The 12,886-nt window shown below is 44.9% G+C and overlaps 1 protein-coding gene across 1 annotated transcript in view; it reads left to right on the forward strand.

Moving 5' to 3' along the window:
• Positions 1-187: 187 nt before the first annotated feature.
• Positions 188-12,886, forward strand: part of ncf2 (neutrophil cytosolic factor 2) — a 56,666-nt gene continuing 43,967 nt past the window's right edge. Inside the window, exon 1 of the mRNA XM_080195707.1 lies at positions 188-483. Within this exon, the coding sequence (XP_080051833.1) occupies positions 310-483 (174 nt within the window). The 5' untranslated portion in view covers positions 188-309. The remainder of the gene's footprint in view (positions 484-12,886) is intronic.

Genomic DNA, 12,886 nt, shown 5'->3' on the forward strand with positions numbered 1-12,886 from the left:
ATCAATTTAAGGATCAGATTTTTCAGTCTGTTTGCATTTCTCAGCTCAGCAAGTGAATCAAATGGCACTCACTGTCACTGCATTAACTTCCTGTGAAACTGGCCCAGTCAGAGCTGAGTTTAGTCACTTGGGTCACATTTCCTGAAGTATTTTAGTAGTGTACTCAGTCAGTGGAGGAAGCAGATGGTAAAAGAGGTAGCTTCTGGAATGTAATTAATAGTTTACTAGGTGAACCAGTGCACAGGGCACACAACATTTCACACTTTACAGCCTGTGTGTAAGCACACACACCAAACGTCAGGACCCGGCATGTCTTTGACAGATACTATAAGACAGTGGGATGAAGGAATCAGTGCAGCAGACCGACAAGAATGGGGAACTGCACTGGACTGCTTCACTGCTATTCTAGAGCCCACCTCCAAAATCTGCTTCAACATTGGCTGCCTGCATCTCTTACTGGAAGAATTAAACCAGGCTGAAACGGTAAGTGATGAGTAACTCAATTCCACCTTTGGAAGGAGTAGACAGATATTCCTGTGTCCATTCCAGGACAGATTAAAAGAACAATTATAATGAACAGATTAACATTGTACACCCTTGAACAGATTTTTAAAATAATAGATATATCATTAGAGGAAGTTCAGTTCATTAAGAACTGTAGGAAATGTAGGTTGTTTTGTAGTTTATATTAAGGGAAGCAGTGGATTTTTTAAATAGATGCCAGTAATTTAATAAAAAAGTGGAAATGAAACTGCTCATGACACAACTGTAAATTGGTTTCAAAATGTACTGGATATTAATCTAATTGGTGAGTGCTAAAGTGGTGCAGTTGTGGAGTTCAGTTCTAACATTCAACAAAACAAAGGCTACTAAAAATTCTTTTGGGCTAACAAGCAGCAGGTATCATTCATGTGTAAGGCAATGATTGGCAACACCAAATAGCTCAAGTACCTCCCCCTAATTCTCAACATCAACACCCTAGAAGATAAGTCACACTCTAATTTGACTTTCAGCATTGCCATTTGTTCAATATCCTACAATTTCCCACCCAATTCTATCATAGGAGCATCATCATCTCAACAATTTCTGCCCCATAATGAGGCTTGGCTGAGAGCCCAGATATCTATTAGCCTGTTGAAACTCCTGTGTCCAAGACAAACCATTGCTTGATTGACAGCTTTTTCTGCACTCCAATTTCCATTTTTTGTCAACATTGAAGTGAAGTACTTGTTAAGTATCCCCATTAATTTCTACTTATCCTCTACTATCTCACTACCTTATCCTCTCAGGTCCCACTTCACATTTAACAACTGCCATTATGGAGATTTGTACAATCCTGTACAAGCAGCGGCATGCTGACATAGTGGGCAGCACTTCTGCCTCACAGCACCAAAGACCTGGGTTTAATTCCGGCCTTGAGTGACTGTGTGGAGTTTGCATGTTCTCCCTGTGTCTACATGGGTTTCCTCCGGGTGTTCTGGATTCCTCCCACAGTCCAAAGATGTGCAGCTTAAGTGAATTGGCCATGCTAAATTGCCCCTTAGCATTAGGGGATTAGAAGGATAAATATGTGGAGTTGCGGGGAAAGGATTGAACATAGAACATAGCACATAGAACACTACAGCACAAACAGGCCCTTTGACCCACAAGTTGCACCGATCACATCTATACCTACTAAGCCATGGACCTATCAATAACCCCCAATCCCATTAAACCCCATATACTCATCCAGAAGTCTTTTAAAAGACCCCAGCGAGTTCGCCTCCACCACCACTGACGGCAGCCGATTCCATTCACTCACCACCCTCTGAGTGAAAAACTTACCCCTAACATCACTTCTGTACTTATTTCCCTGCACCTTAAATCTGTGTCCTCTCGTAGCGACCATTTCAGCCTGGGGAAATAGGGTGGATTCTCAGAGGCTGTCTATTCCTCTCAACATCTTATAAACCTCTATCAGGTCGCCTCTCAACCTTCGTCTCTCCAGGGAGAAGAGTCCCAGCTCCCTCAACCTATCTTCATAAGGCATGCCTCCCAATCCAGGCAACATCCTTGTAAATCTCCTCTGCACCCTTTCAATAGCTTCCACGTCTTTCCTATAGTGAGGCGACCAGAACTGCGCACAGTACTCCAAGTGGGGTCTGACAAGGGTCTTATAAAGTTGCAGCATTACCTCCCTACTCCTAAACTCAATCCCTCGATTAATGAAGGCCAGTACACCATACGCCTTCTTGACCACATCCTCCACCTGCGAGGCTGATTTAAGAGTCCTATGGACTCAGACCCCAAGATCCTTCTGCTCTTCGACACAGCTAAGACTCCTACCCTTGATATTGTATTCCTTCATCCTATTGGTCCTGCCAAAATGGACCACTACACATTTATCTGCGTTGAAGTCCATCTGCCACTTCTCTGCCCAGTCTTGCATCCTATCTATGTCCCGCTGCAACTTCTGACATCCCTCCAGACCATCCACAACACCACGAACCTTCGTATCGTCAGCGAACTTACTAATCCATCCCTCCACTTCCTCATCCAGGTCATTTATGAAAATGACAAACAGCAAGGGTCCTAGAATAGATCCCTGGGGCACTGCACTGGTGACCGACCTCCATGCAGAAAAAGACCCAACCACAACTACTCTCTGCCTTCTGCAGGCAAGCCAGTTCTGGATCCACAAGGCCAAAGCCCCCTGGATCCGATGCCCTCTCACCTTCTCAAGAAGTCTTGCATGGGAGACCTTATCAAACGCCTTGCTGAAGTCCATGTAAACCACGTCTACCGCTCTTCCTTCGTCAATGTGTTCAGTCACATTCTCAAAAACCTGCCCTTGACAAAACCATGTTGACTATTTCTGATCATTCTAAACTTCTCCAAATGCTCATAAATCTTGTCCCTCAGAAGCCTCTCCATCAGCTTACCAACCACTGAGGTCAGACTCACCGGTTGGTAATTTCCTAGGCTATCCCTGTTCCCTTTCTTGAAAATAGGAACCACATCCGCAATCCTCCAATCCTCCGGAACCTCTCCCGTCTCCATCGACGACGCAAAGATCATCGTCGGGGCTCTGCAATCCCTTCCCTCACCTCCCACAGTAACCTGGGGTACATCCCATCTGGTCCCAGCGACTTGTCTATCTTGATAGAGTTTAAAAGTTCTAACACATCCTCTTCCTTAACATCCACATACTCAATCTTTTCAGACTGCTGCAAACCTGTAGTACAACCTCCCAGATCACTTTCCACCGTGAATACCGAGGCAAAGTACTCATTAAGCACCTCTGCCATTTCTTCCAGTTCCACACAGACCTTTCCCCCTTCACCTTTTATAGGTCCTATCCCTTCTCTTCTCATCCTTTTACTCTTCACATATTTGTAGAAGGCCTTGGGATTCTCCTTAATCTTACCTGCCAAGGCCTTCTCATGACCCCGTCTGGCTCTCCTAATTTCCTTCTTAAGCTCCTTTCTACAAGCTTTATACTCCTCTAGATCCTTAACATCTCCTAGCTCTCTGAATCTTTTATACACCTTTTCTTTTCTTCCTGACTAGGTTCACCACAACCTTCGTGCACCATGGTTCCTGCACCCTACCAAAACCTCCTTGTCTCATCAGAACGTTATCGTGCAGAGCTCCAGTCAAACATTCCTTGAATATCCGCCACTTTCCTTCTGTACTTTTTCCCAAGAATGCCTCCTTCCAGTTTACTCGTCCAATTTTCTGCCTGTGTCTTCATATTTCCCCTTACTCCAGATAGACACCTTTCTAGCCTGCCTGATCCTATCTCTTTCCAATGCTATCGTGAAGGAGAGAATTATGATCGCCATCCCCAAGATGCTCTCCCACCGAGAGATCCGACACCTGTCCTGGTTCATTAGCCAGCACCAGGTCAAGTACAGCCTCTCCTGACGTCCTGTGTCAGGAAACCCTCCTGAACACACCTAACAAACTCCTCCCCATCCAAACCCCTTACCCTAGGGATATTCCAGTCGATGTTTTGGAAATTAAAATCTGTTATTTCTACATTGTGGTTGGTGCAGACTCAAATGGCCGAATGGCCTCCTTCTGCACTGTAGGGATTCAATGACTCTGTTCTTTTTAATATTTTATGAGCTTCCCTCCTCATTTTTCCTCCTTTATCAGTCTTGCAAATGCTGCCTTACAGCAGCAGGGACCCGGTCTGTGTGGAGACTGCATGTTCTCCCCATGTCTGCATGAGTTTACTCCGGGTACTCCAGTTTCCTTCTACAGTCCAATAGAGGTGCTGGTTTGGTGCATTGGCCATGCTAAATTCTCCCTCATTGTGCCCAAATAGGCGCCAGAGTGTGGCGACTTGAGGATTTTCACAGTAACTTCATTGCAGTGTTAATGAAAGCCTGCTTGTGACCAATAAATAAACTTTTAACTTTTGCCCCTTATTTTCTGGTATAGATCAGTATTGACCCCATATGCCCTTTTTAATTTTGGTTTGTTTCTAACGTCTTTGTTCATTCACAGTACCCAGAAACTCGAGGTAGCTTCCATTTTTAATGGTATATGTTTACCCTGTTAACTTTTGTAAAAATAATCATGGAACAATCAGACAAAAGGATAGACCCAGGAGCAGAGTAATAGTGCCATATGACTTTTGGTGTGAATTGAAAAGGAGTGAAGCAAAAAATTGCAAAGTAACAATGTGGATCAAAGAGTGAGTATACCGGTAAGTTTTTATTTTAATTTAAATGAATCAACTATAATGTAAGAAAAGATCAATTAATTGATATGAGAACTAAAGTCAGATTGTTAATTTATCATATAATTACAATCAGTGTTCAATTAATTCATCAGATCTAGGGTAGAAAGTAAAGGTTAAAGGAAAGTAACACGAAAGGGTTCCAAATCTTACAACAAATTACAATCGGTGATGTATAGGTAATAAACATTTAAGTTGAGCTCCCCATAAAATGAAATGACAGCAAGACAAAGGAAACAGCTGATTAGTGACCTAGCTGGTAATTCTTCAGTTTTAAGTCTATTTCTGTCAAGTGAGTTAAGAGTCTAATTATTGGAGACATGACAGGGCATCACAGTCATGCTGAAGTCGTATCCTATAATCGCTGGGAACTCCAAGATGCTTCTTGTGTTATGCCAGTGCCCACAACCCCCGCTTAGCGTTTTGGAGTTTAAGCAGCAGTTGGCATCACTGCAGTGCATCTGTGAGATTGAGAGTTTGTGGATGGCATGCTTCTGGACGTGAACAGCCTGCAGCAGAAGGATATGAAGATAGAGAGAGAATGGGTGATGACCAAGCAGTTAGTGCAGGAATCCCCCAACTGCATCACACCCTCCAACCAGTATTCAATTCTGAATGCTAGTGAGAGTGATCATCCCTCTGGTGTTGTTCGTCCATCGTCAACGAGGACCTTGACACCATTAGTCATTTTGAGGCTGGATGCAGTGTGTTTGAAGATGACTGATCAGGCCAATTCGGGCACGGAATGTCCTGGCACATATTGGACAGACTTGTGTAGGCACTGTAGTTATTGCGCTGGTGGCTCTGGACCTGCGCAGCTTGCGCTTAAGTTGTGCTTCAGCAATGCACCTTGCTTTGTAAGCTGTCGAATGAGGCAGCGCCAGGTAGGGCGGTTTTGTGCCAGTGTTTCCCAGGTGGTTGTGTCAATGTCAAGTGACTTCAGGGGGGCCTTGAGTGTGTCTTTGTAACGTTTCTTCTGCCCTCCATGCGAGCATCATCCAGCAGAGAGTTCCCCAAAAAGGAACTGTTTGGGTATGCGCTCGTCTGACATATGGATAACATGATCTGCCCACTGGGTCTGCGCTCTCATCAGCAGTGTGTGGACTGATGGTAGACTTGCTCTAGAGAGAACTTCAGTGTCTGGTACTTTGTCTTACCAACAGATGCGTAATATTCTGCGAGGACAAGTCATGTGGAAACGATTGAGTTGTCTTCCATGCCTTTGATACACAGTCCACGTTTCACAGGCATACAGGAGGATAGTGAGTACCGCGGTGCTGTAGACCTTCAGTTTTGTTGCTGGGCTGATTCCTCGACGTTCCCATACAGTGGAGTGCAGTCTACCAAAAGCAGAACTTGCCTTTACTATTCTGCAGTTAACTTCTGCATCAATAGTCACTGCTTGGGAGAGGGTGCTGCCAAGATAAGTGAACTGGTCCACTGCCTGTAGTTTCTGCCCTTTGATTGTGATTATGGGTTCTGTGTACGGTGCATGAGGAGCAGGCTGGTGCGTGACTTCGGTCTTTTTAATGTTGATGGTGAGTCCAAAGTTGTCACATGCTGTGGAAAATTTGTCCATACTGACTTGCATCTCTGGCTCTGAGCCAGTAAAAAGTCTGACAACACCAGGTTTTAGTCCAACCGATTTATTTGATAATACTCACAAGCTTTCGAGGGGACTGCCTCTTCATCAGGTGAATGGAGAGTTCTGGCCTCAGACAGAGCATATAAAGCACAGACAGTTTAGAGATTACTGATTAAAATGCGAATCCTTACACCTAACCTGCTGTTCAAGACCTGAAGTGGCTGACAATGTGAGTGGAAGGAGCACTGATCACAGGTTACAGAGATGTGTATTGTCTCCGGACAGTACAGTAAGTGAGGTTTTGCAAACCCAGGCAAGTCACGGGGGTTACAGATAGTGCGACATGAACCCAATGTGAGTATTATCAAATAAATCGGTTGGACTAAAACCTGGTGTTGTCAGACTTTTTACTGTGTTTACGCCAGTCCAACGCCGGCATTCCCACATTCTGAGCCAGTATACAGGGCGCAGTCATCGGCAAAGAGGAAATCTCTCAGAACAGTCTCCTTCACTTTGGTAATAGCTTGAAGTCTTTACAGGTTGAAGAGCTTCCCATCCACTCTGTACTTGAGGCTGATTCCAGTAACACTATCCTGGAAGGCATCATTCAGCATGGCAGTAAACATCATGCTGAACAGTGTGGGTGCGAGCACACAGCCATGTTTGATGCCATTGGTGACTGGGAATGCCTCAGAGGATTCTCCGCCACCCAGTGCTCTGGCCATCTTGGAACTGGCGTATCATCTGAATGAATTTGGGAGGGCAGCCGAACTTTGACATGATCCTCCACAGGCCTTTTTGGCTTACAGTGTTGAAGGCTTTCGTGAGGTCAACAAAGGTTGTGTAGAGCTCACGATTCTGCTCCTGACACTTCTCCTGAAGTTGGTGCGCAGCAAAAATCATGTCAGTAGTCCCACGACCTTTGCAGAAGCCACACTGTGACTCTGGAAGCAGGCCCAGCTCCAGATGAGTTAGCAGGATCCTTGCAAGGGCTTTTCCTGTGATGGAGAGCAAAGAGATTCCTCGGTGATTGTCACATACTTGCCAATTGCCCTTCCTCTTGTAGAGGTGTACAATGGAAGCATCTTTAAGTTCCTGAGGAAGGATTCTTGCTTCCAAAAGGACTGGAACAACTCGGTGAGCTTCTCGATAAGTGCAGGACCAGCAGCTTTATTGATCTCTGCGGGTACGGCATCTGCCCCTGAGGATTTGCCTCTGGATAGCTGGCTGACAGCTTTCGTGACTTCTGCTACTACCGGTGGATCATCCATGGTGCTGTTGATATCAGCCTGGGGAATCCTGTCTATTGCCTCATCATTAATAGATGACAGTCGGTTGAGGACGGCTTCAAAGTATTCAGCCCATCTCTGCAGGATCTGAGCCTTCTCTGTAATGAGAATTGTACCATCTGTACTCAGGAGGGGGGAACTCCCGAGAGACTAAGGTCCATAGAGAGTGTTGAGGGCTTCATAGAACCATTCCAAGTCGTTTCTGTCAGCGTATCCCTGTATTTCATCTGCCTTGGCGCTCAGCCAGGCACCCTGCATTTTATGCAGTTTATTCTGGACTGTCCTGTGAGCACTGGTAAAAGCATTTTTCTTGGCAGCTGAAGATGGGTCGTTCGGACAGGCCCGAGGAAGACGATGCTTTTCAACAAGTAGAGCCTGTATCTCCTCATCATTCTCATCAAACCAATCATGCTGCTTGCTGGTAGAAGGCCCAAGCATCTTCAGCGCAGATGTATGGATAGCATCCCTGAAGCATTCCCAGTCGTTCTCAGAGCTGCCTGCAAGGTGTAAGTTAACAAGCTTGATTTCTAAGTCTTCAGCCAGTGCTGAAGCTATGCTGGAGTTCTTTAGCTTGGCTGCATTGATTCTTTTCATAACCTTGCTTCCTTGTGTTCACCTCTTGGGTCTGATGCAGAGCCTCATTATTAGAGACAATGAGCCTGTGATCTGTCCAGCAGTCAGCACCACACATGGCCTTGGTCACTCTGACATCCTGCCTGTCTTTTCTCCTGACAATGACATAGTCGATAAGATGCCAATGCTTAGAGTGGGGGTGCATCCAGGAGATCATGTTACAGGTAGGCAGACGGAAGGTTGTGTTGGAGATGAGGGGGTCGTGTGCTGCACAGGTCTTCAGTAAGAGTAGGCAGTTACTGTTACACTTGCCCACTCCACGCCTCCCAATGACTCCCTGCCAAATTGCAGAGTTACACCCTACTCTTGCATTGAAATCGCCAAGTAAGATCAGCTTACCGGTACTACTCACTGCTGATATTAGGGCATCTAGTTCTTCGTAGAACTTGTCTTTCAGGTCGACTGGGTTGTCCATTGTGGGGGCATAAGCACTGATCAGGGTGGCTTGACTTCTGTTCTGTAGTGGAAGCTGTAATGTTATAAGCTGGTCGTTCACACCCTTGGGTAGACTACGAACAAGGTGACTCCTGATGGCGAATCCAACTCCAGCATCACGATGTTCATCCCTGTTGCGAACACTCCTGAAAAAAGTGTATCCACCTCCAGTTTCAGTCAACTGACCTACGTTGGCAAGACAAGTTTCGCTCAGGGTTGCAATGTCAATGTTGTATCTTGCAAGCTCTCTGGCAACTAAGGCTGTTCTTCTCCCTGGTCTGTCTGCTGTAGGGTTGAACAAAAGTGTGCACACGTTCCAAGTGCCAATGGTAAGCAGTGTCACCTTGTGTTTTATTTTGTGTGTTCGACTGCCAGATGGGATCCCTGCTAGCCGCAATAAATTGGCCAGGGTGAGGTGAAGCAGGCAATGTTCAGGGCACCTTTTCTAGCCCCTTCCTCATTCTATGGAGGTGAGCAGTGCGTTCCTGGAGAAGACTGCTCAGTTGCCCAGGTAGACACCGAGTTTCACTGCTGTTTCGGTCAGTGAAAACGATCATTAGACCTGAGCCTGTGCGCAGGTCCATGACTACAGCTCTCGGTGTATCCACATCTGCTGCTTCGTTGCTCGCCCATCGCCACAGGATTTCAAGGATTGAACATGACATTGATGATGATGATGATGATGATGATGATGGTTTTGAGAATAGTGCTTGATTTGGATTAAAGTGAGGGAGAGTTGTGCAGTGTCAGCCTCACTCTCTCTTCCCAATTCCCATCTAGATCCAGTGGCAAGACAAGAATCAAGACGGCTAGAGGTGGGACTAGGCGCAGTGGATGACCAGGACGTCCTCTGTGTCTTGTCCTGCTCTTCGCGTTCCACGACGCTTGCAGAGACTGCCTTCTTGACCGTTGGACTTTCCATTGGTCTCGTCCGCTCAATCCACCAGACTCTGTCTTCACATGCTGGGATAGACAACTCTCTGTCTCACTGAGGGTTGAGACCCATCGGCTACCCTCGCCTGGTTTAGCGGGCTTGTTGAGGCCGTTGCCTGGGGTGTGGCTGCTGTCGCATGCAAACAGCTACAGGGAGCCACAGGTAAGAGCTGAGTGCCAGGTGGAGACAAAAGATGGACAAACCGCCCTGAAAGGATGCGACATGTTCCCCCACCAAAGGTATTATCCCTCCCTGACAGCCCCTACATACCCCAGCCAGAAGCAAGTCATATGGCACCATGGCTGGCTTAGCTGTACAGGGAGTCACAGGGAGATTGAGAAAGCAATTTATGGCTCCTTTCTTAATATGTTGTTTGAAGAAGGAGCCATACCTTAGAAGTTCCATTCCTTTCCTTGTGTAAACTTCACTCATTTCCCAGGCCCCACTTAATGAGCGGGTAATTTTAAATCTCCCAGAACAATAATTTTGTTATTCCCTACTCATTTTGCTGTTCTATCTACATGTGACTTGCATTCATATTTCTCTAATTTCCACAATTACAAGCTCTTTGGTACAATCCACTATTATAACAATCCCTGTTTGATGTCTGTCTCTTTCCTCATTATGTACTTGTTGATATTTATACACACACTAAGCATTTACAGAAATGTGAACTGTAGCAATAGCTGTCTAAGATAACAATTTTCGTGATCCAGTTCTGTCACTGAGTCAGTTTTTCTTATCTGCAAAGCGCCCTCATATTCCACAGGGTATTTAACCAGCTCTGCCTGGAATGGAATTCCTGAGTGTGGCTCCTTCCTATCTTTAGGAGGGTCAGGGCATTGCTAATTGTAGTTACGTACATCAAAGTATTTGAATTAAATATAGGTGAACACCTCAGGAGCAGTACCATTACATGATTTGTACTAACTCTTCCCCCATAGATGGGTGGTGAGATTAAGTAGCAGACCCCTTGTAGATCAATAAGTAGATTTTTCTTTTTAAAAAGTTGGATTGGAAAATTTTGAATATGTACATGGAATGGTTACAGTACAGGATTCTAGCTGGAGTCTGCGATCTCCAATCCTGATCAGAACTATTTGGGTGGCACAGTGGTTAGCACTGCTGCCTCACAGCTCCAGGGACTGGGGTTCAATTACTGGCTTGGGTCAATGCCTGTATGGCGTTTGCACATTCTCCCTGCATCTGTGTGGGTTTTCACAGGGTGCTTCAGTTTCCTCCCACAGTCCAAAGATGTGCGGGTTAGGTGGATTGGCAGTGCTGAATTGTCCCTTAGTGTCAGGGGGATTACCTAGGGTAAATGCATGAGGTTATGGAGATTGGGCCTGGATAGGATTGTGGTTGGTGCAGATCCGATGGGCCAAATGGCCTTTTTCTGCACTGTAGCATTATATATATATATGATATTTTCCTCTGATCTTTAAAACAAGGCGATTGAACATGTAATTGAAATTAAACAAATTATTCATGATGAGACTCTATTGTTCATACCAACTATCATGTGATGGGATATCTTTTTATCTCTGGTTTAGTTTGAAGTTTATTAATTTTGAATTCATGTCCTCTTTTTCTGTTTAAATGGAAGATCTGCATTGTGTAAAAACACATTCATATTTAGAGCTTACGCATTTTAGATTATAGAAGATTAACTTTCCTCCAAGAGCCTCTGCATTACACATTGGTGGATCGACAATGCTGCTTTCATGTTTAGGAAGCTGCATACGGCAACGTAACAATGAGACACCCAGCATTAAGGCACTGCGCTCCCAGGATTCAAATTCCACATGGTAATTGGACAAACCTGTGAAGAGGAAAGAAAGAATGTGTAATTGTACAACACCTTTTCACAATCTCAGCACATCCCAAATTGGTTCACAGTGAATGAAATGTTCTCACTCTCATAACAACCAAACACAGCAACTGATATGCACACAACAAAATCCCACTAACAACATACAATAAATGAGAACTGTTTTAGTGGTGTCTTTTAGGAGATGAGTGTTAGCTGCGCACTAAGTGAACTCTCCTTTTCATTGAGTAGGATCATGAGATCTTTGCTCGCCACCTGAAAAAAGCAGATCTAATATCTCGACTGGAAGACGTCACCTCAAACTTTACAGCATTCCCTCAGTACTGCACTGAGGCATCAGAGATTATGTTTCTTGGAGCCAAGGCTGACTCTGAAGGGACTTCTCAAACCCAAATGCACCAATTCCAGTCAGAGTATCTGGCAGTGTTTGCCTGTGGATAAGATGCTCCTTTTATTTTGGCTAAGATCAAGTGTCAGATCGGGCCCAAGGTGGGGGTGCAGTGCCTTATCTTGTCAGATTAGATCTTGTTTGTCTTGTGGTGACCATGAATTGGATTCAGTTGGATTCTGAATTTGGATTTTTGGAGCACACAAGGAATGAACTTGGGTTGATCAGTCCCCTCTGAGCACTGGCTTTGTAACTTTAAGGATGGAGTAAAAATTCTGAGCAGGAGAAGTATTTTTTTAAAAAAACTTCAGTGTTTGTGCTCCACGTTTTTTACAACACTTTCAGACATCACTTATCTTGTTCCCATAATTTTGCTAGTAAGTTGAAAACAAAAATTCTCTTGCTATGTGGTGAAAGATGAATATTGCACCTCTCAGCTGTTATTATTACACGAGATAAATAGAAACAAATTAGGTTGATAACAAATCATTGTAAAATGCTAAAGTAACTGGAAGTAGATATGAGCTGTGGTAGGTTTTTTTTATTCATATTCATTCATACGGGATGTGGGCTTTGCTGATTAGGACATTATTTATTGTCCACCTCTGGTTACCTTTCAGAAGGTGGTGCTGAGCTGCCTTCTTGAAGCTTGGGGGCGTGGGTACATGCACAGTGTAACCTGGTGTTGAGACTTCTCACTGTGTGGGTACATGCACAGTACTGTTAAAGATTTTGACCCAGTGACAGCAAAAGAATAGCAATTTATTTCCAAGTCAGGACGGTGAGTGACTTGGAGGCGAACCTCCAGCTGGTGCTGTTCGCAGGTATTTGCTGCTGTTGGTGGGTATTTGCTGCTGTTATAATTCTAGATGATAGTGGTTGTGGGTTTGGAAGGTGCTGCCTAAGGGACCTTGGTGAGTTGCTGGAGTGCATCCTGTAGGTGGTACACAAGCTGTCACTGTTTCATTGGCGGTGGAGGGAATGTTTATGGAAGGGGTAGCAATCAAGTTGGCTGCTTTGTCCTGGATGGTGTCAAGCTTCTCAAGTGTTTTTGGAGTAGCA

This window comes from Carcharhinus amblyrhynchos, chromosome 9 (assembly GCF_965287045.1).
Source record: "Carcharhinus amblyrhynchos chromosome 9, sCarAmb.v2.hapA, whole genome shotgun sequence".
NCBI classification, from domain to species: Eukaryota; Metazoa; Chordata; class Chondrichthyes; order Carcharhiniformes; family Carcharhinidae; genus Carcharhinus; species Carcharhinus amblyrhynchos.